The sequence below is a fragment of the Triturus cristatus genome, chromosome 5_2 (assembly GCF_964204655.1).
Source record: "Triturus cristatus chromosome 5_2, aTriCri1.1, whole genome shotgun sequence".
NCBI classification, from domain to species: domain Eukaryota; kingdom Metazoa; phylum Chordata; class Amphibia; order Caudata; family Salamandridae; genus Triturus; species Triturus cristatus.
Genome location: NC_140588.1, coordinates 1,121,744,263 through 1,121,770,227, shown reverse-complemented (window position 1 = coordinate 1,121,770,227; position 25,965 = coordinate 1,121,744,263). Strand labels below are relative to the sequence as shown.

The 25,965-nt window shown below is 45.0% G+C and overlaps 1 protein-coding gene across 1 annotated transcript in view; it reads left to right on the top strand.

Moving 5' to 3' along the window:
• The window catches only part of LOC146829868 (zinc finger and SCAN domain-containing protein 26-like), a 69,108-nt gene extending 45,659 nt beyond the window's left edge, over positions 1-23,449 (top strand). Inside the window, exon 4 of the mRNA XM_085608531.1 lies at positions 20,610-23,449. Coding sequence (XP_085464657.1) covers positions 20,610-21,358 — 749 coding nt within the window. The 3' untranslated portion in view covers positions 21,359-23,449. The remainder of the gene's footprint in view (positions 1-20,609) is intronic.
• Positions 23,450-25,965: the final 2,516 nt, after the last annotated feature.

Below are 25,965 nucleotides of genomic sequence, written 5' to 3'. Positions count from 1 at the left end.
CACTGTGCAGGGGCCCCTGGCCTATGAGCTCCTGACTGGGTCCGGAGCGTGGGGGACCCCCTTCATGCACTTTGCAGGGGGCCTCTCTGGCACCTTGCATGTACCCTTGGCCTGTGAGCTCCTGACAGGGTCCTAAGCGTTGGGGACCCCCTTCATGCACTTTGCAGGAGCCCTCTCTGGCACTGTGCAGGGGCCCCTGGCCTATGAGCTAAAGACAGGATCCAGTAAGTGACCTTTACTGTGAGTGGGTGTCAGCACTTTCTCAATGAGCTGAAGTGCCGCCAGATTCTCAGTCCGTTCTTTAGCCAGGTTGTCAGAGGGATCATCTACGGGAGTATTCAGGTCACCAAGCACAGTGAAGGTAGCTGGGCCCAGGGCTAAATCAGCAATGGCAGTGGAAAGCGCATCAAGGAATTGTCTGGAGCTGCCTGGGGGGCGGCAGATTAGGAGACCGGAGAAGGTGCTGGTCGAAGACGCCTCTAAGGAGAAAGCCAAGCTTTCGCAATCTGGTAAAGGGTCCGCTATGATGTGACCGTTAAACTTATTATTAAAAACAATCTCTACCACCTCTACCAGTCTTACGATCAACTCAACATATTGAGTAGTCGGGATGAAGGTCCTGCGTAAGGGTGGAGTCAGACTCATTATGGAGCCACATCTCTGTCAAAAAGAGGGCATCGGGTTTTAAATCTTACAATAACATCGCAAGTTCCGTAGAATGTTTAGAGAATAATCTACAATTAAGGGAGAACATCTTCAGCGTGGGAGGGATATCGGGGCAGTCTGAGACTTTAATGAGGGACAAGATTCGTCCCTGGCGGCCATTTTGGGCTTCCCACGTGCTGATTGAGGTCAGCGATCCACTCGTTGCACGCCGCCCGACCACTGCCTTCATTTAAAGGCCATGGCCTGGACGCGCAGCGGGCGCGCCGATGGCGCGCCAAAGGCAAGCGCACCTGCCCGAAACCGACCGGGACCAGGGTCCACGAATTATGCCAAAACTGTAGCTCCCCAAACTCATCTAACTCAATACTCCTTTGATCAACTGCTGAGCTTACGCTGTAAGACCTGCATTGATTGTATCTACTCTGTCCCTTAGAGGATAACACCTCTTGCTCTTGTTGCATTTACAGTTTTTGCACCCACTTCTCTAATGCATTTAACAGTTCCATTATAGATGGCGCTTGTTCTCAGCGAAATTGTGGTCTGTCCTCAAATAAAATGTATAATTTTTGGAATATTAATTGTCGTTCCCTCCCAAAACATAAGGAGGACATTTTTAATTTGTTGAGCAGCGAAGAACCCGATGCAATTTTCTTAACAGAAACATGGTTACACACAAGCTCAGGACCTGACGCGGCCATTGCTTTACCTGACAACTATGCCATAGTCAGAAAAGATGGAATCTCTAGGAAAGGAGGGGGCATCGTGATAATTTTTAAAAAATGTTATGCGTGCAAATTTGAGGATTTTCCTTTTGTTGATTGTGAGGCTGCTCTTTTTAAACTTACTCTGACTGCCCAGTTTACTCTGTCCGGGGTATTGATCTATCGACCCCCCCAGGACCGGTTGGTCCCTGGGCGTCTTCGCTCCCAGATTGGATAGCTCCTCATTTACTCAAAATGGCTAACTTTACAGTCTTGGGTGATTTAAATCTCCATTTTGATAATAATGAATGTACTACGAGCAGGGCATTGATTGCGGACTTCTCTGCAATGAATGTACTACTTTGTAACAGTGGCCCAACGCACACAGGTGGCCACTTATTGGATCCCATTTTCTCCAACCTGTCTCATATTAACTGCCCGCCTGCTCTCCCCTTATGCTGGTCAGATCACTTTGCTGTTAAGTTTCAATATACAGCCCCATTAAATTTGGCTTTAACGACACCTGGTACACATGCCCAGTCCAGAAACTGGGGAAAAATGGACATAAAAACTCTTAATCAAACTCTGTCTAATAATGCCCCTAGCTTTGATCTTATATCGCTATCATCTTCGAAAATTATTTATAATTGGATTTCTACGGCAACCAACGATTGTCTTCCACTCTCTGTGAAAAAATTGAATAATCATCGTCCCCCTGCTCCTTGGTTTACAGAGCAATTAAAAATTTAAAAAATTAGATGTAAGGCCATGGAAAGATATTGGAGGAAGAATTACTCCCCCGAATCTAAACTCGTATATATAAAACTGCGTGAAACAAATACCAAGTTTTATGTAAAATAGCTCAAGCAGAGCATGTTTCCGCTACTATTTCGAGACCTCAGAACTGCTCTCGCGCTCTGTTTTCTATGGTTAAGAAATTAGCAGGCTCGGACATGCAGCCTAGCTCTCCTGTCTTGGATGAATTGCAATGCAACACTCTCGCTAACTTTTTTATAAATAAAGTGGAGCAAATATATCTGACACTAGATAGAACTAGTTCAATGGCACCTACTCAGTCCACTTTCTTTCCTGAGCCCACTGTTGTTGCCGAAAGTCTTATAAATCTAGAGAAGTGGGCACCTCTTAACATTCGCTCTTTAAAACATTTTTTAGCCAGCATTAAATCGGGCTCTCCCTATGACCTTCTCCGGCTTCTGTACTCCTTCAATTTGAACAGCCGTCTCTGAGAATTGCTATGGAACTGCTTAATGCCTTGCTTCAAGAGGCCATGGTGCCGCCTGATTGGAAACGTGCCATGGTCCTCCCACTGTTGAAAAAGGCAAATGCTGACCCCACCCAGCCAGCTAACTTTAGGCCCATCTCCTTACTTCTGTGTTTTCCAAAACTTTGGAAAAGCACGTAAACTCACAACTGACCATGCTTGTTGAATCTTCTAACTTTTTACATCCTTCTCAATCTGACTTCAGAGCGGGTTTCTCAAACCCTTCTTGGAGTTACCGAAATGTTACGACAACGTTTAGATGTAGGGAACACTGTGGCCCTCATATTGTTAGACCTAAGTGCCGCATTTGATACGGTTTCTCATACCGTATTAATCGAATCCTTACAATCTCTGGGCATTTTCAGGATCTGCACTTGGCTGGTTGTCCTCTTTTTTTTTTATCTAAGCAGACATTCCAAGTGCTTTCAACCAGGGCTTCCTCAAAGGTCTACTCCTCTCCGTTTGGGGTACCGCAAGGATCATTTTTAAGTCCTCTCCTGTTTAACATATATGTACAACCATTGGCAGCAATTGCAGAAGAGGCGGGGTTGTCGCTTTTTTCTTATGCCGACGACACCCAGATCATTTTTTCCCTATCGGGGGAAGAAATACCTGGACCGTCTGCCCTTCAATTGGGCTTGAGTAATGTCGCATCTTGGATGCAATTAAATCTACTCCAGCTCAATGTGGAAAAAACGGAAGTCCTTATTCTTGGAACAAATACAGGTCTTTGGGGCCCACAACATTGGCCTGTTGAAATGTGGCCTCTACCCTTGCCCTCCACTCAGGTCTGCAATCTTGGTTTCAATATTGACAATAAATTGTCTATGAAACAACATGCAGTAAAAACTGCAGCCACCTGTTTTACCATCCTTAAATGGTTAAAGAAAATCATTTGGATGCTCCCCGTTGCTACCCAAAAGACTGTAGTCCAGGCACTTGTAACATCTCGACTGGATTACGAGAACATCCTTTTTCTGGGCGCTAACAGGGATGTGTTGCGCAAGCTTCAGGGGGTACAGAATTCTGCAGCGAGACTGCTCTGCAGAATCCCAAGAATGTCCCCTACCTCTAATGCCTTGAGAGATCTGCATTGGCTCAGAGTGGAAAATCGGACGAAATTTAAAGCACTGAGCTATAATCTTCAAGATCAAGACCGGCACTGCACCTAAATGCCTGCAAAATTTAGTCCGCCCCTATCAACCTTCACGTCTGCTACGCTCTTCTATTCAAGAAAAGTTTGTGATTCCTAGGATCAAACTTGTAAGAATGGGTGGCCGCTGCTTTTCTTACCTCGGTCCACTCCTGTGGAACTCTCTCCCCTCTTTGATTGAATAATCTGAATTTCTTTATTTTTCTTTTTTTTCAGGGTTTCTTTCAGGCTTGCGCTGGGAAACGCTTTTTGGGTAGCTATGCGCATTATAAAAATAAATTAACATAACATAAACCAGGAGGCAAAGTCACAGTGGGGGCATTGCACATTTCCATTCAGAGCATTCATGGAGTGCCGGCAGGCTTCAATGGTGTCTGTACAGAGTGCATGGAGAAGTTGGGGACTATAGGAAATGGCTCCGACCGACAGACAGGGGTTGTGGTCCCTGGTCTCGGCCAGCCGCGGACGGGCGCAGACGGGTTGCCTTTGGAAGCTTCGATGGTAGCTTCCTATATGGGATGATAGCTTCCTATATGGGGTGGTAGACTCCCATATGAGATGGTAGCTTCCAACATTGGATGGTAGCTTCCCATATGAGATGGTAGCTTCCCATATGGGATGGTAGATTTCCTATATGGGATGGTAGCTTCCCATATGGGATGGTAGATTTCCTATATGGGATGGTAGCTTCCTATATGTGATGGTAGCTTCCTATATTGGAGCCCGTAATCCTTACCTGCTGCTGCTGCCGTCATTGGGGCACACAAGACTGCCGCTGTTTGAGGCACACAAGACCCCTGCTGGGCCACACTAACACCTGATCATCGCCCTGCCAGGGGACTACATCCCCCATCATCCTTTGCGGCGCGCACGCCGCGCACCGCGTTTTGAGCACTAGGAGGTCCGAGGCAGGAAGAGGCTGGGCTGGGCCACCTCCCTGAAAGCTTGAATCCCAATCATTGACCCTACGAACTCTGCAACCCATCGAAGAATAAAGGTACTGTGCAACGATACAGAGACCTCTTCATTTGTCAAACCCATAAAGTCATCTTAGAATGGAAAAACGCAAGGGGGTTGCAGGTACGCTAGATGCTTGTTTGGTTAGGGCAGAGTCACTCCTAACCCACGAAATTCAGCTGACTGAGCGACGCCTTTCCCTGGACCCGTCTATACTGCAGAGACATTTAAAAACTGGTATTTTTTCACCTGCATTGGGGGACACTGCCCGAGAAAGTTTGCCCAGCACTGTTACAAGTGTTCCACTTACCCCTTCCCCTACTCCTTTTGAAACTCCCCAGCAGTGTAGAGTAGAGTCACTAGGACTAGGGCCTTAAAAAACGTGGCAGCTCGAAAGCTGGGGATTGCGATAAGAAAAACAAAGGGTGGTAAGGTCACTCAAGCTAATGACCGTGCTAACAGTAACCATAATGGCACCTCTTTCCCCCTGAAAACCATTTCAGTTGGAACACAAACCGAGATGATTTCGCTCTTACCAGTGTCGAGTGTTATTAACACCTAGGGAGTTATGACTGAGTTTGATGCTGGATTGAATGACCCAGGGTTGGGAGTAGCTCTAACCGGTGTCTGTGACTTGGTTGAAAAAAAACTTTGCTCTACTGTGGGATAAAATTAGCCTTTTAGAGTCTGTGATAAAAACTTTAAGTTGTAATAATGGGGGTCTGCAGCTAACTAGAATGGAACGGGCTGACTCAAGGTCACTTGTGCATGATGGGAAAACCAACAGAAATCATGTGAATAACCTTACTCTTAGCAATGGGGAAAGAAGCTTGGAGGCGTTACCCGATGGGTTGACTGTGATAAGTTCGCAGGGTCCACAAAGTAGACATATGACATCCTTAGTCAAAGGAGACGGTGTGAGTGCCCCTACTAGGAGCCTGAGAGACGAGGTAATTGACTCTTCGATTCCTAATATGGAGGTACTACGTCTTCCTCCGGCTTCATGCCTTTATGTTTTAATTTTGGCTGGGGTCCCCGCACTAAGGGTTGGGCAGAAAGAAAATTGGAATGATCTAAGGAATAAAATTGTAGATTGGTTGACGAAACACAAGAATTTTCATCCTTCGGATATTAATGAGAATTTAATGGTTCGCAGAGTAGGGTGGATAGGGCAATCTGCTAAGAGTATAAGGGGTGATTGCATTGTGGTTAACTTTCGCAGGCCAAAGGTGGTTCATTACCTTCTACACCACCGTGACGCAACCTCTGCCCCGAACACTGGGATCAGTGCACTCCCTTTAAGATATTTTTATAAACCGCAAGCTGGGAACAAAGCTAACAGATTTCCACCAGTCATGACATCTAATAGGTTTCAAGCATTGTCAGACTTGGATCTTCAAGACTGACAATTACACAAAGTTCAACAGGGAAGGATACTGGTAACTGCCCCTAATGCTTTGGGACCTATAATCACTGACAAGGTAGCTGCAGGAATTCCCTCTAGTATTTTAAAAAGGGAGCTAGGAGAACTAAGAATGAATACCTGTCAAAGGGATCAGATAGGCAACCGTAATAATAGCTAGAATTATAGTGTGTAGGAACTCTGAAGAAGTATTAAAATGTATGGTAGATACGAATAGTGTGGATGTTGAGATAGGTTTATTAGTTCAGAGTAGCGAGGGGGATATTATAAATGATAATTTTATCTGTAAATTTGCTTATGTTATGTTATGGTAGTGGAACTTTTATAGCGCGCAGCTACCCTAGGGTGTCCCGGCGCTTGCTGTAGTTCTCCCAACACACAGAAGCAAGAGAATCAAAAAAGCCATGTTTTAAGCGCTTTCCTAAAGGATAGAAGATCCTTTGAGTTCCTCAATTTAAAAGGAACCTCATTCCATGCCCTAGCCGCCCCTGCTACAAAACTTCTCCCGCCCCATCTAGCTTTACTTATGATAGGGAGGACAATCAGTTTTGCTCCCAAGGAGCGCAGAGATCTTGCCGGTACATACCAGCGAAATTGTTGTCTCAGATGTAGAGAACCTGTATTCTTCAAAGCGCGAAAAACTAAGCAAAGGGATTTGAAAAGGATTCGTTTTTTTACAGGCAGCCAGTGAAGTTTTCTTATTGCGCCGGAAATCGGGGTAAACATCGAAGTTCCCATAAGCAACCTGGCTGCTGAGTTCTGGAGCATTTGGAGTTTACGTAGATTGCCCTCCTGCATGTTCAGATAGAGACCATTACAGTAGTCAAGACGAGACATAATCAAGGCTGTTACCACTGTAACTTTGCAATCTGATGGCAGAAGTGGAAGCACCTTCCTCAGGCTCTTAAGAATGTAAGAGGTGGTGGAGACTACCGCATTCACTTGAGCTTGCATGGAAAGGCACTCGTCCAGCACTACGCCCAGATTTGTAACTTTCCTTGATGGGACTGGAAGAGTGCCCATAGTCTCGGGCCACCAGCTAGGAGTCCAGATATCGACATTATTGCCAGATAGCATCACTTCTGTCTTCCTTGCGTTGAGCTTTAAGCAATTCTGAGACATCCAACCTCCCACTGCACCCATACAGTCATGTAGCCTCTCCCCTGACGCCCTCTCCTGTCCTGGTAGCCTAGAAATTACTATTTGAGTGTCGTCGGCATAAGATGCGAGACAAAAGCCGAACGATTTAATCAAAGGGGCCAAAGGGGATACGTAAATGTTAAAAAGTGTGGGGCTAAGGGAAGAACCTTGTGGAACCCCACAAGGAAGAGAAATGGGGTTGTAGACGAAGTCACCCAAAGCCACTGACTGTCGTCTGTCGGAAAGAAAGGACTTTAAGAGAGACCAAGCTTTATTCCGTATTCCGCATGCCGACAACCGGTGCATTAGCACTGCATGATGGACCGTGTCGAAGGCCGCGGAAAGGTCAAGTAGGATTAACACTGCCTTACCACCTTGATCCAGCCCTCTCCTAATCTCGTCCGTATATTTGAGAAGGGCGGTCTCAGTGCTGTGCCCTTCTCTAAAACCAAATTGGGTGGGATCCAAAACATTGGTGTAATGACTGTGAGGAAGTCCCAAGATCAGAAAATGAAGTTGAAGGAATAGACTAAGAACAAAATCTGGAAGAATGCAAAACAGAGATCAAATTGACTTCATGGAATATTGCAGGGGTTAAGAGAAACCAAAGGGATGTAGTATGGCAGAAATACATTGGACAAAGTGAAATAGTGTTATTTCAAGAAACTTGGGCCTTGGAAAGCCCTTACAAGGTAGGCTTTAAACTTTCAGTACGGCTGCTATTCCCTCAGTTGAGGAAGGGCCTTGGGAGGTCTTGCCATTTGGATAAAAACTACTCTAGGTGTTAAGCAAATTGATTCCCCTTGCCAGGATATTTTGGGAATAAAGTGTTCGAGGCATATGAGCTGCAGATTACACACTTGTGCATAGATCGCCATCTGGTGTTGGGCCCGGATGTTTGCAGTTTGTTTTTCCTGTTGGAAAGTCTTTGGAAGTCACGAGGTCGGTGACTCCTCCTTTGGATCGTATTGCGCATGGGCTTCGGCTCCATCCTCAGATTGTTTTTTTCCGCCATCGGGCTCGGATGTAATCTTCGCGCTCCGGTTCTGAACAGCTTCCAGTTCGACGATCGACGCGCAGTCCTCACCCTAAACCTCTGTATTGTTTCGATCGTGATCTCCCCCACTCGACGCGCCTTCTCATCGGCACAGACCTTCGGTTCCGGTCGTCGACAGCGGCCTTCGGGCCTCTCCAAGCTCCGGTCCTGGCTAATGGAAAGGACTCCATTTAAAAAGTGCCCTCGATGTAGGTCCAAATTTCCCCACACCGATCTCCACGAGGTATGCAATCTCTGCCTCTCCCCTGAACACGAGGCTCGAGACTGTCCGGCGTGTAAGTCCTTCCGGTCCAAAAAGACTATTCGGGACCGAAGAGCCAGAAGAACTATGGGGCACTCCTAGACGACGATTCCGGACGACATCTTCGGAGAAGGCATCGGCGCTCCAGAGCGCTACACCGACGAGGGCCTCGTCAGCGCTTCCGAAGCCGACGACTCAGATGTGGAGGACATCCCCCCGGCGCAGAGAGTCGTGAGTACTGATCCCCCCCCCACCCCTGCCGGCACCAAAAAAGGCTCCGGTCACACCTTTGCCTCCGGGCCTAGGCAAGACCAAGGACACTGCTTCCAACACCGCACCTTCAGGCCCGGTAAAAAAGCCAAGCAAGCCTTTCCGGCGGCTCGGGCTCGAGCCAGCCGATCGTCGGTGCCGATAAACACGCTTCGGCACCGAAAAAGAAGCCGACCTCCATATCGACACCGAGCCCTGCACCGAAGCACTCAGGGTCGAAACCCAGCTCTTTGGCACCGACACCACCTTCGGTACCGACCAAAGCACACAAGGCCACTGGCACGGACACTTCAAGGCCGAAACCCATCTCAGCGCCGACCAAGCGTCCGGAGGTTCCCAAACCAGGTTCGAAACAACGAACCGGCACAGAAAAGCCTAAAAAGCCAACGGCCCCGACGCCTCCGGCGCCGACGGACCGACCAGCCTCACCGGACTTATTTACACCGGATCCCTTGCAAAAAACACTCACCAAGGATCCAAAAACTGGACATTTGACACTTACTTCCAAAAAGAGACATTTGGAGAAGCCTGCTCCACCTCCACCTCCAAAGAGGAAGGACTCTGCTACCTCTCCGTTCAGAATATCTTCCCCACCTCTTCCACCTCCTCCACCTTCCCCACCTCCACCCCCTCCGCCTTCTCCACCCCAACCTCATCGTTCTCCCACCCCTTCTCCACACGATGATGATCACGGGGACCCATATGATGACATAGGGGATGTGTCCCAGGACTTACCTACAGGGGACCCCACCCCTACAGGATCCCCAGACCCATGGGACGACTACAATATCCCGGATAACCCCAACGTCCCACAAGATGATCTTTACCCCTCCAGACAATCTACACCAGAAGACTCATTGGGGTTCCACCATCTACTGCAAAGGGCGGCACACTATCACGGGGTAGACTTGCATACCGACCCCGTGGAGGAAGATTTCCTCCTCGACACATTCGACACCACACATAGGTCTACCTCCATATTACCTATGCTCAAAGGAGTGGTAAAGCATGCGCCAGAAGTTTTTAAGGACCCAGTTAGGGCCAGGGTCATTAACCCGCGCATCGAGAAAAAATACAAAGCTGCCCCCACAGATCCCTCCTACATCAGAGGGCCAGTGCCACTAGATTCTCTAGTGGTATTCACTGCACGTAAAAGGGCAAATTCCCAGGCGTCAGGCGAAGCACCACCATCTGACAAAGAGTCAAAGCTACTGAACGCATCAGGAAAACGTACTGCGTCACAAGCAGCCAATATGTGGCGTATCGCTAATACTCAAGCGCTATTGGCCAGATATGACAAGGCACATTATGACGAGTTAGAAAGCATAATGCACCACCTCCTTGAAAAATATAAAGCTAGGGCCAACAAACTAATTCAAGAGGGTAAGACTATTACTAACACCTCTAAACGCTGTGCCCTAGATGCAGCAGACACAGCTTCCAGGGCCATCAATACCAGCGTCGTCCTCCGTCGCCATGCTTGGCTAAGAATATCAGGGTTTAAACCGGAGGTACAAGCCTCCATCCTTAACCATCCCTTTGACCAGGAACATCAATTTGGCCCAAAAGTGGATGAGGTCCTAGAAAAAATGAAGAAGGATACGGATACGGCGAAATCCATGGGAGCCTTACAGTCACACCCTCTTAGACGCTCCTTTCGCCGCTCTTCCTTTCGAAGTACACCTAGAGGCTACTCCTCGGACACCACGTCCACTTCATACAAATCCCCTACTCAGTCCACCTTCACGAGGGGTTATCAAAGAGGCGGCTATAGGGTAACAATAATAAAGGCAGAGGCAAAACAAACAACGCCCGCTCTGCCACAACGCCTACCCAATGACTTCCCCCCCCGTTCCCTCCAGACCATTCCACTCCGGTCGGGGGCAGACTCCAACATTTCCTTCCTGTCTGGGCTACCATCACCTCAGACAAATGGGTAACACAAATAATTCGGTCAGGCTAGTGCCTAGAACTAATATCTACCCCCCCAAACATTCCACCCAGGCAGCGCCCAATGTCACAAGAACATTTAATACTCCTAAAGCAGGAGGTAATCTCCCTCCTACAGAAACAGGCAATAGAACCCGTTCCTACCAACCAACAAAACATGGGAGTCTGCTCCCTATATTTCCTCATACCAAAAAGGGACGAGACTCTGCGGCCCATCCTAGATCTCCGGCCCCTAAACACATACATACACTCAGACCACTTTCATATGGTAACGCTTCAGAAGGTACTTCCGCTCCTCTCCCAAAACGACTTTTTGACCACCTTAGACCTAAAAGACGCTTATTTCCACATTCCAGTGCACAAAGCTCACCGCAAGTACCTCAGATTTGTAGTGGACGGACAACACTTCCAATTCAAAGTGCTCCCGTTCAGAGTCACAACAGCGCCAAGGGTATTCACCAAGTGCCTAGCAGTGGTGGCAGCACATTTGTGAAGACAACATATTCACGTCTTCCCATACTTAGACGACTGGCTCATAAAAGCCAGGTCATACAATCAGTGTGTACAACACAAATCTACCACCATTCAACTACTCCACCAGCTAGGCTTCACAGTAAACCACCAGAAGTCCAATCGCCAACCATCCCACATAAAACAATACCTCGGTGCCACCATAGACACCTCAAGAGCACTAGCCTACCCCAATCCTGCCAGGATTGCAAGCATTCAAGCTCTACGCGCAAAATTCATAGCACAACACTCCCTCCCAGCTCGAGTGTTTATGCAACTAATAGGGATGATGGCCTCTTGCATTTTTATAGTGCCTCACGCAAGACTCCAGATGCGTCCTCTCCAAGAGTGCTTAGCGCGCCAATGGAACCAGACCCAGGGTCAATTAACAGATCTGGTGTTGGTAGACGGTCGCACCCATCGCTCTCTGCAGTGGTGGAACACCTCAAACCTTTCCAAAGGTCGACCGTTCCTGGACCCGATTCCCCAAATAGTACTGACAACGGACGCATCGCTCTCCGGCTTGGGAGCTCATCTACTACATCTCACCACACAGGGCAAGTGGACACCTCAACAAAAGTTACTCCATATCAAACATCTGGAGTTACTAGCAATCTTCTTAGCCCTAAAATCTTTTCAAACTCAAATTTCAGGCAAGGCAGTCCTGATCCGCACAGACAACATGACAGCCATGTATTATATTCAAAAACAAGGCGGCACACAGTCTCCACAGCTCTCTCAACTCGCACAGAGCATATGGAGATGGGCAATACCCCAGAAAATCTTTCTCCTAGCTCAGCATGAGGAGTCCAAAGCACAGTGGCAGATCTGCTCAGCAGGCAGACACAACAGATCCACGAGTGGGAGCTTCACCCGCAAGTTCTTCACCCGTACTTTCAAATGTGGGGGCATCCGCAGATAGACCTCTTCGCCACCCACGAAAACGCCAAATGCCCAAGCTTCACTGCCAGATACCCACACCCATTGTCCAAAGGATATGCGATATGGATGAACTAGTCAGGCAGATTTGCGTACGCTTTTCCGCCTCTCCCACTCATTCCATTAGTGGTGGGCAAACTACAACAACACTCCCTCACACTAATCCTAGTAGCTCCAACGTGGGCCAGACAACCGTGGTATACCACACTGCTGGAACTATCTGTAGTACCGCACCAAAAACTACACCTCTCTCCAGGCCTCTTAACCCAGAACCATGGAGAGATCAGGCACCCGGACCCAGCTCAGCTCAACCTTGCGATCTGGCTCCTGAAATCCTAGAATTCGGGTACCTAAATCTTCCCCCTGACTGTATGAACGTCATCAGAGAAGCTAGGCGACCCACCACTAGAGCGTGCTACGCCACTAAGTGGAAACGTTTTGTTGTTTAATGCCATAACAACACTATCAATCCACTGGACGTGTCCATTCAACACATCATAGGCTACTTACTCCACCTACAAAGGTGCAATCTAGCCTATACGTCCATTCGACTACACCTCGCAGCTATTACAGCTTACCTACAAAACAGGCAACATCTATCACTCTTCAGAGTACCTGCCATTAAAGCCTTCATGGAAGGCCTTAAAAGGATAATTCCCCCCAGAGTGCCACCCTCACCTGTGTGGAACTTAAATATCGTTCTCACAAGGCTAATGGGGCCTCCCTTCAAACCTCTGCACAAATGTGAACTACAATTCCTAACATGGAAAACCGCTTTTCTTGTAGCCATCACTTCCCTTAGAAGGGTCAGTGAGATACAAGCACTTACCATTCAAGAACCTTTTCTCCAAATGCACCACAACAAGGTTGTTCTCCGTACCAACCCAAAATTCCCCCCTAAAGTCATTTCTCCTTTTCACCTAAACCAAACAGTAGAACTACCAGTATTTTTCTCGCAACCACAGACCGTTGCAGAAAGGGCTCTTCACACACTGGATGTCAAACGAGCCTTACTCTACTACATTCAAAGAACACAACCTTTCCGTAAGACCAAACAACTGTTTCTTTCTTTCTCTCCACCACACAAAAGCAAGCCCATCTCAAAATCAGGGATAGCTAGGTGGATTGTAAAATGCATTCAAATCTGCTACCATAAAGCAAAGCGAACGCTATCCATTCCCCTAAAGCCCATTCTACATGAAAAATAGGGGCTTCCATGGCATTCTTAGGGAACATCCCATTAGATGATATCTGCAAACCAGCTACATGGTCAACACCGCACACTTTCACCAAACACTATTGTGTTGATGTGCAAACGAAGCAACAAGCTAGTGTGGGCCAGGCTGTACTCAAAACATTATTTCAAATCACTGCAACAGATACGGGTGGTCGCCGCTAACGGTGGGTACTGCTATATAATCTATGCACAAGTGTGTAATCTGCAGCGCATATGCCTCAAACAGAATATGCTACTTACCAGTATGCATCTGTTCTTGGCATGTAGAGCTGCAGATCTACACACGCCCACCCGCCTCCCCGGCTACCTGTATCTGTCCCAGTTTATCTTATTTAGATAGAACACACATGAGCATCTTCACTGTTATTACTACGCTCCATCTTTACCTGCTGGCGAAAAACAATCTGAGGATGGAGCCGAAGCCAATGAGCAATACGATCCAAAGGAGGAGTCACCGACCTCGTGACTTCCAAAGACTTTCCAACAGGAAAAACAAACTGCAAACATCCGGGCCCAACACCAGATGGCGATCTATGCACAAGTCTGTAGATCTGCAGCTCCACATGCCAAGAACAGATGCATACTGGTAAGTAGCATATTCCTTTTAGCGCCTGATAAAAGGGAAGTCTACATTTTTAACATATATAGTAGACCGAACCTAGCAAGTAGGGAATCGGAAGTTATTGAACATATGGATCAACTTTTAACCAAAGTGCTTTGATAATTGTGGGAGGTGACTTCAACCGCAAATGCGAACTTGTGGTTGGATTTGAAAATATTTTTGAGGATGAGGATACGGCCAATAATATTGCATTACTGGACAGCAGCCCAGTAGTACCGTGCACATGTGCTGTTTCACAGCTATTAAGGCTGGTTTCAGGCCATGGTCTACGTGCCTGTAACGGACGATTGCCTTCTGACAGCCCAAATTCACCGACATTTACCTGGGGTAGTTCTAAAAGCTGTATAGATTATATATTGGTATCTATCCCCTTGTGGCCCATTGTATGTGATTTAGTAATTGAGGATAGAACAGAGAGTGATCACTACCCCTTATGTCTGACACTCGCAGCCTCCCTCTTTCAGTTAAGTTCCCTAAGGAAAAGCGATTCTAGTTGTAGTCCAATTGAGCCATTATTAACGAACAATCGTAGAGCACTTAGATGGCCCTCGATAATGGGAAATGAAATGACTATTAAAAAGATTTAGGACATTTATGTTGAAATAGTTTCCCCGCACATAAACCTACCCATAACAGAGATTCCAATTATGGGAATGCATGATAGATTGGTAGAAGAATTAAGACCAATACTAAGTAAGGTTCCTAAAGAATATAAAAAGGGGGTATCAGAGGTAGCCATACTAGAGAATCCATGGTACAATGAAGAATGCCGCGATGCAAAAAAAGATTTGATCCAGGCAACAAAGGTCAAAGATATAGTAACCCTAAGGGAAAAAAGGATCCATTACAAGAGGGTACAAACGCATGCAAGAAAAAACTGAGAAGATAACATTTGGACTGAGCTAATTATTGCAGGCAAAACAAATGACCAATCAACCTTTTAGCGTTTGATATCTAAGGGTAACAAAAAGGGGAAATGTAATAAGGACCTTTTCCTGGATTGCAAACACTTGGGTAACCCATTTTTCCCAACTCTATTCATCCTCTAGTAATGATTTTGACTATAGATTAGTAGATTAGGGAATCCTTTTAAATAGTGCCCCATTACATTTTAGTATGGAGGAAACAATAGTAGCAATAAACACAGTAAAAGCAGGGAAGGCACCTGGACCGGATAAGATACCAGGTGATCTATGGAGACATGAAAAGGAGGTTTGGGCTCCCTACATTAATCTTTTATGTAATTCGGTTGCAACAGGTGCACCGATTCCAAAAACGTGGAAGGGGGCGGAGATTGCAATCATTTTTAAATGGGCAACCACCATGACCCGTTGCATTATCGACCGATTAGTTTAATTGATATTTTACAAAAGATATATGCACGTCACATTTTAAATAGATTGAGTGACTGGATTGGGGAGTACAGTATTTTATCCAAGTACCAGGAAAGTTTTAGAGCCAAAACTAGCACAATTGACCAGGTTTTTAGATTTCTTTGCATAATTTGGAAGTATATTACAGTTAAGGAAGCTCATTTGTATATTGCCTTTGTAAACTTTAAGGCAGCCTTTGATCTCATTCTCAGAAATCTCCTGTGGAAATCACTAAAAGATCAGGGTGTTCCAGGGGAAATCCTTGTGCCGATTATAAGACTACACGAGGATAATTTTGCAAGGGTTAGATGGGGTCCAAATGGTGAATTTACTGATTGTATACAAGTAAAAAGGGGGGTAAGGCAGGGATGCGTGTTAGCCCCTAATTTATTTTCGCTGTATGTCAATGACATCCCTGAATACCTCTTGGGCTGTGAACATGATTCTCCCAAGTTAGGGGGGGGTGCCAGTACCGGCACTTTTATTTGCCAATGATACAATCTTAATATCACAAACCCCCAAAGGTCTGCAAAGCTTATTAAATACTTTCGAAATTTATTGTGAAAAGAAGGGCCTGGAAATAAATTCTACCAAAACGAAATATATGGCAGTTAATCCACACAAATCCTTTAAAAAAAACTAACTGTCAAAAATGAGAAGGTAGAATATGTGCTAAATTTTAATTATCTAGGCCTTACACAGGACTCTGAAATGAATTGGAGACCACAGATGGAAAAAAGTAAAACCACATTACTGCAATAATAAGGAAGCACGAGAATAGTTTGTCTAAAGCCGTATCCCCTGCCCTTGAGTCATATGAATATAGGGTACACTCTGCAGCCTCGCCGGGGCTGAACTGTGGGGCCGCGTAACAAAGAATACTTTTATGGTGGTCGAGGAATACATTTTTTAGAAAACTATCGAGCTTACCTATGCGTACACCGTTCATGACAGTAGTGATGGATTTAAACATTCGTCGCACTGGTTAGCAGGCAGTTCTACGGCCACTACTGTTTTGGGTCCACCTGTGGTCAACAGACAAACTTCTTCATTACAGAGAAGGCCTAGAGGACATTTTTAGAATCAAAAATGGCGCCAGGTTGCCATGGTTAAATCATGTTCATGATTGGTTTTAGAAATTTGGACCCAAGCAGTTTTGGGACGACCCCTGCGGATTGTCTACGGGTTCAAAAACATTGCTGAAACTAACTTTCTGGGCTTTAAATCAAGACACTTTGTCCCAGTGCTCACAACTAGGCACTTTATCCACAAGGTTCCTCTCAATACATTTGAGTCCTTTTTGGACGAAATACAACCACAGCTGGCTAAATCTCTCCATTTGAAATTTCGCTACGGTGTTCTGCAGATAAATGCAAATACAGTCAAATGGGCCCGTAGCGTTGGGATGTAAGCGATGGTTGCTGTGCTACATGTCATACAGGTGCAAAAGAGAACGAATTGCATCTATTAATCTTCTGCCCAGCTTGCACATATTGCAGGAGAAAATGGATTAAACCCATTTGTCAGCTTTTGGGCATTAGATCGTGTTATGAGGCGGCAAGAATATTGCGAGACGACACAAGCAGTAGTTTTTAGTGTTAGTAGATATCTCTTTGGTGTAGATTTAATAAGAAAGAGAATAGGACTGAAATTTTAGACATTTATAGGAACTTGTGTGTGTTTTACTTGAATTTATATCCAGGCTTATGCCTTGCTGGTTTTGCACTAGAGGGATCATGCCCTATTACGTATCATATTAGGTGCATGCTATGAAATTTCGTATATTTTTGATAGATCCTTAATAGATTAGAATTGTTAAATTATAAAAGATGTACTAGTTTAATGAATGTATGAATTTAATTACTGCTCAAATGCCATCTTATCACTAAACGTATCAATGACGGGATTTTATTTATATTTATTTGTCTTTTTAATGTCCAAGAAAGGTCTTGTATTAGGACATTGATTCTCAATAACTGGGTACTTGTCTGGCGGGGTGCCTTTTGAAATGTTACCATATGATGTTTTTTTATATGAACTGAATGTAATCTTTTATGGTTTTTTAAATTGAAATAAAGATCATTGAGTGTGAATATTGGATGGTAGCTTCCTACATTGGACGGTAGCTTCCTATATGAGATGGTAGCTTTCTATATGGGATGGTAGCTTCCTTTATAGGACGGTTGCTTCCTATATGGGATGGTAGCTTCCTACATTGGATGGTAGCTTCCTATATGGGATGGTAGCTTCTTATATGGGATGGTGGCTTCCTATATGCGATGATAGCTTCCTATATGGGATGCTAGCTTCCTACATTGGATGGTTGCTTCCTACATTGGATGGTAGCTTCCTACATTGGATGGTAGCTTCCTACATTGGATGGTTGCTTCCTATATTGGATGGTAGCTTCCTATATGGGATGGTAGCTTCCTATGTGGGATGGTAGCTTCCAATATGGGATGGTAGCTTCTTATATGGGATGGTAGCTTCCTTTATAGGATGGTTGCTTCCTATATGGGATGGTAGCTTCCTTTATAGGATGGTTGCTTCCTATATGGGATGGTAGCTTCCTACATTGGATGGTAGCTTACTATATGGGATGGTAGCTTCTTATATGGGATGGTAGCTTCCTTTATAGGATGGTTGCTTCCTATATGGGATGGTTGCTTCCTATATGAGATGGTAGCTTCCTACATGGGATGGTAGCTTCCTATATGGGATGGTAGCTTCCTATATGGGATGATAGCTTCCTATATGGGATGATAGCTTCCTATATGGGATGGTAGCTTCCTATATGGGATGGTAGCTTCCTACATTGGATGGTAGCTTCCTACATTGGATGGTAGCTTCCTATATTGGATGGTAGCTTCCTACATTGCATGGTAGCTTCCTACATTGCATGGTAGCTTCCTACATTGGATGGTAGCTTCCTATATTGGATGGTAGCTTCCTACATTGGATGGTAGCTTCCTACATTGGATGGTAGCTTCCTACGTTGGATGGTAGCTTCCTATATTGGATGGTAGCTTCCCATATGAGATGGTAGCTTCCCATGTGGGATGGTAGCTTCTTATATGGGACGGCGGCTTCCTTTATAGGATGTTTGCTACTTATATGGGATGGTAGCTTCCCATATGAGATGGTAGCTTCCTTTATAGGATGGTTGCTTCCTATATGGGATGGTAGCTTCCCATATGAGATGGTAGCTTCCCATATGAGATGGTAGCTTCCCATATGAGATGGTAGCTTCCCATATGAGATGGTAGCTTCCCATATGAGATGGTAGCTTCCCATATGAGATGGTAGCTTCCTATATTGGATGGTAGCTTCCCATATGAGATGGTAGCTTCCCATATGGGATGGTAGCTTCCCATATGGGATGGTAGCTTCCTATATGGGATGGTAGCTTCCTACATTGGATGGTAGCTTCCTTCATTGGATGCTAGCTTCCTGCATTGGATGCTAGCTTCCTGCATTGGATGCTAGCTTCCTATATAGGACGGTAGCTTCCTTTATGGGATGGTAGCTTCCTTTATGGGATGGTTGCTTCCTACATTGGATGATAGCTTCCTACATTGGATGGTAGCTTCCTATATGTGATGGTAGCTTTCTACATTGGATGGTAGCTTCCTATATGGGACGGTAGCTTCCTATATGGGACGGTAGCTTCCAGCTTCCTATATGGGACGGTAGCTTCCTATGTGCAATGGTAGCTTCCTATGTGGAATGGTAGCTTCCTATATGGGATGGTAGCTTCCTATATGGGATGGTAGCTTCCTACATTGGATGGTAGCTTCCTACATTGGATGCTAGCTTCCTACATTGGATGCTAGCTTCCTACATTGGATGCTAGCTTCCTGCATTGGATGCTAGCTTCCTATATAGGACGGTAGCTTCCTATATGGGACGGTAGCTTCCTATATGGGATGATAGCTTCCTACATGGGATGATAGCTTCCTATATTGGATGGTAGCTTCCCATATGAGATGGTAGCTTCCTATATGGGATGGTAGCTTCCTATATGGGATGGTAGCTTCCTATATGGGATGGTAGCTTCCTATATGGGACGGTAGCTTCCTATATTGGATGGTAGCTTCCTACATTGGATGGTAGCTTCCTATATGGGATGGTAGCTTCCTATATGGGACGGTAGCTACCTATGTGGAATGGTAGCTTCCTATGTGGAATGGTAGCTTCCTATGTGGAATGGTAGCTTCCTATGTGGAATGGTAGCTTCCTATATGGGATGGTAGCTTCCTATATGGGATGGTAGCTTCCTACATTGGATGGTAGCTTCCTTCATTGGATGCTAGCTTCCTGCATTGGATGCTAGCTTCCTGCATTGGATGCTAGCTTCCTATATGGGACGCTAGCTTCCTATATGGGACGCTAGCTTCCTATATGGGACGGTAGCTTCCTATATGGGACGGTAGCTTCCTATATGGGACGGTAGCTTCCTATATGGGACGATAGGTTCCTGCATGGGATGATAGCTTCCTATATTGGATGGTAGCTTCCTATATAGAATGGTAGTTTCCTATATGGGATGATAGCTTCCTATATGGGATGGTTGCTTCCTATATGGGATGGTTGCTTCCTTTATGGGATGGTTGCTTTGTATATGGGATGGTAACTTCCAATGCTGAAAGGAGGATCCCTGTATGTGACCCATCCCCCCCTCCTCCCCCCCCCCCCCCAGCCCTCTGGCTCTGGTCGCCCGGGTCTTGGGCACACTCCACAAGTACCACTACATCCATACATCCTGCTGAGGCAAGTACTCTGCTATGAGCAAAATAAAAAAATATGAATACCACTTAACCGAGGAACTGAACCCTGAGTGTCTAGCACAAGAAAACACTGCGCTTCTGCCAGAAATAGGCAGACTCGTATGAAGTTAAAGCCGCAAGGACTTGCAATCCTACGCTAGTTTTCAGAGAGTACCAAGCTCCTGTGTGGTTGTGCTGAGATTGTGTTAAAGAGAGTGTTATTGTGAGTGCGTTCCCCTGTGACAGCAATATTTGTTTCAGTGTTGCCTCTTGTCACTATATTACATCTGGATAATGTGCATATTCTGTTTCATATCTGCAGGGACAAGATACCAAGAGGGGAATTGTGATAAATTTACTACAGAGTTGCAGTCATCGTTATCTGGAAAAGACACCGATAGCATCTTTGAAGGTTTAGAATTGGAAAAACGCAACAATATACTGATCGGATCACAAATGAAGCCGAAAAGGCGGGGACAGAACATATTGTATGAGCTAAGTGATTATGAAACAGACATCAACAAATCCATAAGCTCTAGCACAGAGAACACAACGAGCACAGGAAAAAAGATGTTTTATAAATGTGTGGCATGTGGAAAGATTTTCAGACAATTAGTAAAGCTAATGACACACGAGAGAATACACTCTGGAGAGAAGCACTTCTTCTGTGCTAAGTGCGGAAAGTCTTTTAGTGACCCTGCTGCCATGAATAAACATCAGCGAATGCACACAGGAGAAAAGCCTTATGCCTGCGATACATGTGGAAAGAGTTTCAACCAGTCATCACACCTGACTATACACAAGCGGACGCATACAGGTGAAAAACCATATGCATGTACTGAATGTGGGAAAGGTTTCACTGACTCCTCATCCCTGAAGAAGCACATAAGAATTCACACTGGGCAAAAACCCTATGTCTGCCAAGAATGTGGCAAGGGTTTTAGTGACTCCTCTAACCTTACAAAACACATGAAAATACACTCGGGACTGATACTCACCAAGGAAAGAAATGGCCCTCGCCAACAGAAGCTGCAAAATAGACCTCAAGTTGTCATAATGCTGGACGATTAGAGAATGCAAACCAGAGCTTAGAAACCAGAAGGGAGGGTCTGAAACATTAAAGTGCTGCACCAGTTTCATGTTGGTTCGTTCTGCACACATGGGAGGATTTTATAAGACCTACGACGGAACACATGTATCTATCGATTAAAGATGAAAAAAAAAACAGGAGTTCACCATTCCTGCCCGTCCAGAATCCACTCCTGTCCTGTGTGCTGTAGAATAAAAAGAAGGTAGAATTTGGCATACACATTAAACTGTTTGTAAACACTGTCACCAAAACTAAACTGTTCATCTTTAACCAGAAGGGATCTCCCAGTACCAACGGGGAATGTGATTGGTTTGAAAATAGTGTTAAGAAAACCCCAAAGGTGTGTGTGTTTACTGGAATGTGACTTTGTCAATTGTTGCTAGTGCTGTGCAATGCTTTTAATGCATTGTTGGGCTGAAGTTACTGCATTGTTGGGTGTGAGTCAACGCATTGTTGGGTGTGAGTCAACGCATTGTTGGGTGTGAGTCGACGCATTGTTGGGTGTGAGGTAGCGCATTGTTGGGTGTAAGTTCATTCATTGTTAGATGAGAGTTCATACAGTGTTGGGTGTGAGTCTACGCATTGTTGGGTGTGAGTCAACGCATTGTTGGGTGTGAGTCCACGCATTGTTGGGTGTGAGGTAGCGCATTGTTGGGTGTAAGTTCATTCATTGTTAGATGAGAGTTCATACAGTGTTGGGTGTGAGTTTATGCATTGTTGGGTGTGAGTCAACGCATTGTTGGGTGTGAGTCGACGCATTGTTGGGTGTGAGGTAGCGCATTGTTGGGTGTAAGTTCATTCATTGTTAGATGAGAGTTCATACAGTGTTGGGTGTGAGTTTATGCATTGTTGGGTGTGAGTCAACGCATTGTTGGGTGTGAGTCAACGCATTGTTGGGTGTGAGGTAGCGCATTGTTGGGTGTAAGTTCATTCATTGTTAGATGAGAGTTCATACAGTGTTGGGTGTGAGTTTATGCATTGTTGGGTGTGAGTCAACGCATTGTTGGGTGTGAGTTGACGCATTGTTGGGTGTGAGGTAGCGCATTGTTGGGTGTAAGTTCATTCATTGTTAGATGAGAGTTCATACAGTGTTGGGTGTGAGTTTATGCATTGTTGGGTGTGAGTCAACGCATTGTTGGGTGTGAGTCAACGCATTGTTGGGTGTGAGGTAGCGCATTGTTGGGTGTAAGTTCATTCATTGTTAGATGAGAGTTCATACAGTGTTGGGTGTGAGTTTATGCATTGTTGGGTGTGAGTCAACGCATTGTTGGGTGTGAGGTAGCGCATTGTTGGGTGTAAGTTCATTCATTGTTAGATGAAAGTTCATACAGTGTTGGGTGTGAGTTTACGCATTGTTGGGTGTGAGTTCATTCATTGTTAGATGAGAGTTCATACAGTGTTGGGTGTGAGTTTATGCATTGTTGGGTGTGAGTCAACGCATTGTTGGGTGTGAGTTCATGCATTGCTGGCTGTCACTTAATGCTTTGTTATATAATAATAATTCCTATTTGTAAAGCATGAACATATCACTCCTTAAGGGTTTCAAGGCGCTGGTGGCCGTCGGGGAGATTAAGTGCGCAATTGCCCTGAGTCACATTATGCTGAGCTGAGCTGCCACCGGCGATCGGACCGCGAGCCCCGCGCTCCGAGTCAGCCGCTCTGGCTGCTGCCCACACTTCTCCTCTTACTGAGTGTGAGTTCATGCATTGAGTGAGAGTTCATCAAATCAAAAATACTTTATTGAGACAATCAAGTCCATTGAAGTGCAAAAGTGCCAGGTAGAGTTAAAAGAATGATAATTTTTTTACAGTATTCTGTAGATGAGATCAAATTATCATCATACAGGTTCAATGAATGCAGGTAATGTGAATAATTTAAAATACATTTCGATAAGCAGCTTATGACTTAGTAATATGGACATTGCAAAGTTTGATTGCGCTGTTCAGATTACGGCCATGTGATTTAAGATAAAAATTATAAAATCTTCAAAATTAGACCATGTAAAAGCTAGTTATTTCTGTTTGCGCTGCATTAATAAAAACCTGTGATTTGCGTCAAATAAGATGTGCATCACATAATTCATTGCTATGTGAAATTTATCTTTAGCTCTCAAGAAGTTCGCAACAAAGCCACTGATTTTTTAAGGTTCTGTATTTTTAAAATAGTTTATCTGTAATGTCCAGAAAATGTATAAGTTTGGAGACTGCTTGGGCTACGCATTATTCAATAATTGGCTGACGCCAAATGATAATGTCCGTGACCTCTTGTTGATCCACAGATGCCGAAGAAGTCTTCTGCGATCCCCAAGTGGGGTGGGGCACATGCAGAGCAGGTGGTATATCGATTCCTGAAATAGCCCACATAGTCGACATGTTTTAGACTCGGTTTTAGTTGTCCGTGGAGGTAGTAAGTCTAGTGATGCGAAGGAGCCCATCTGGAAAGGCGGGTTTTTTATTTTGTAATATGGTGAGAATGGTTCCATGATACATTTTTGAGGACCTTTTCTATCACAGCAGATGAGCACCAGGGCAGCCTGTTCTCTTTCAGCAAATGCCCTGTGATCACATTCAAAGGATTTTGTTTTTACTTTTCTGTTTAGAGCTGTTTTAAACTGTGGGTGCGATAGTTTAAAGTTGCACACATCCAAACCCATTTGCTCCAGTGCTTCAGAGAGGGTGTGGACCCAAACGTTTGGATTGCGTGAGCTGTCGGCACACGATATTTCAAGCCAGATAAGATTTTTCAATGCGCCTTGCTCTGCTGCCAGTGCGGAGTGCAGGTACTTTATTATACAGGCCTTCTGCGTTTTCAGTTGGTCTCTTAGTGCAAATTCTATCCTTATCTGTGCTGTGTTAATTTAAATAGAATTTTGAAAACTGTGCTCTGTTAGTTGTTCAAAAAGGCCCCCGATTTCCCGGGAAAGCGTCTGACCCGTATGCCAAGGTTGAAACTAGTTTAACTGGTACTATTTGCAGCAGTGATTCAAAGGATCATTTCTTAGTGTTTTTAAAAATTGTGTGAAAGGCGGATTGCAACAAGGCTAGTTTTGATTTTATGAGTTTAAATGTATGAGTGACCTCCTTTGTCACCTAGCCAACATCCCAAATATTTACATTGGTTCACGATGGTCAGGCGGAGGTTGTTAAGATGCTAGTGGTGTTCATCTCATCTGCCCAGCAGTGAATGTATGAAACGTCTAGCAGTCTTTTGAGCCCTGCTGAAGTTTGGCTTAACAGCACAACATCATCCGCATATAGAAGCGAGGTGATGTGTCGGTTTTCTAATTTCGGGGCATGGTTGATGACTCGATGCATTGCGAGAGCGAGGTCACTCATGTACAAGGTAAAAAGAGTTGGTGCTGATACGCATCGCTACTTGACTCCTTGTTCAATGCTTATTTTTTTTTGTGACTTCATAAATTGTTGGGTGAGAGGTAATGCATTGTTGAGTGTGAGTTCATGTATAGTTGGGTGTGAGTTCATGCATTGGTGGGTGTGAGTTCATCCTTTGGTGGGTATAAGTGCATCCTTTGTTGGATGTGAGTTCATCCTTTGTTGGATGTGAGTTCATCCTTTGTTGGGTGTGAGTTAATCCTTTGTTGGGTGTGAGTTAATCCTTTGTTGCGTGTGAGTTAATCCTTTGTTGAGTGTGAGTTTATGCATTGTTGGGTGTGAGTTCATGCATTGTTGGGTGTGACATCATGCATTGCTGGGTTTGAGTTCATGCATTGGTGGGTGTGACATCATGCATTGTTGGGTGTGAGTTCATGCATTGTTGGGTGTGACATCATGATTGTTGGGTGTGAGTTCATGCATTGTTGGGTTTGAGTTCATGCTTTGTTGGGTGTGACATCATGCTTTATTGGGTGTGAGTTCATCCATTGTTGAGTGTGAGTTCATCCTTTGGTGGGTGTGAGTTCATCCTTTGGTGTGAGTTCATTCTTTGGTGGGTGTGAGTTCATCCATTGTTGGGTGTGAGTTCATCCATTGTTGGGTGTGAGTTCATCCTTTGGTGAGTGTGAGTTCATCCTTTGAGTGTGAGTTCATCCTTTGTTGGGTGTGAGTTCATGCATTGTTGGGTTTGAGGTTGATTCACCGCGGATTACAAAATTTACATAATCTCCTTCTTTCACAGATTCATTCATACATTCATCCATTGGTGGGGCCCATAACACCAACACGCTTCTCATCCACGCAACTATATACGAATCTGTAAACAAAAAGACTCAAATCCTTTTCACTTAGTTTCTCATCTCCACTGTATTGCTTAAAAGCTAACAGTAACCTCTCATAATATGCATGCACTGATTCTCCTCCTGGTGAGTTCTGTCAATTTTTACCCAATCAGTTCCTTTCGGAGGTACTTTATTTTTCAAAAACATAATTACCTGATCATATTTTTTCATTACTTCTGGATCTGGGGCTCCTTTCTTAGGATCCCTGGGGTACTCTTGTGTTGGGCAATCTATAGTGATCTTACATTCTGTCCATAAATCTGCAGGTACAATTATGTCAAAAAGACCGTTCAGATCTATCCATAACTCTTTTGAAGGTTTGACAAAGCTATCTACCTGTCTATACCATTCAAC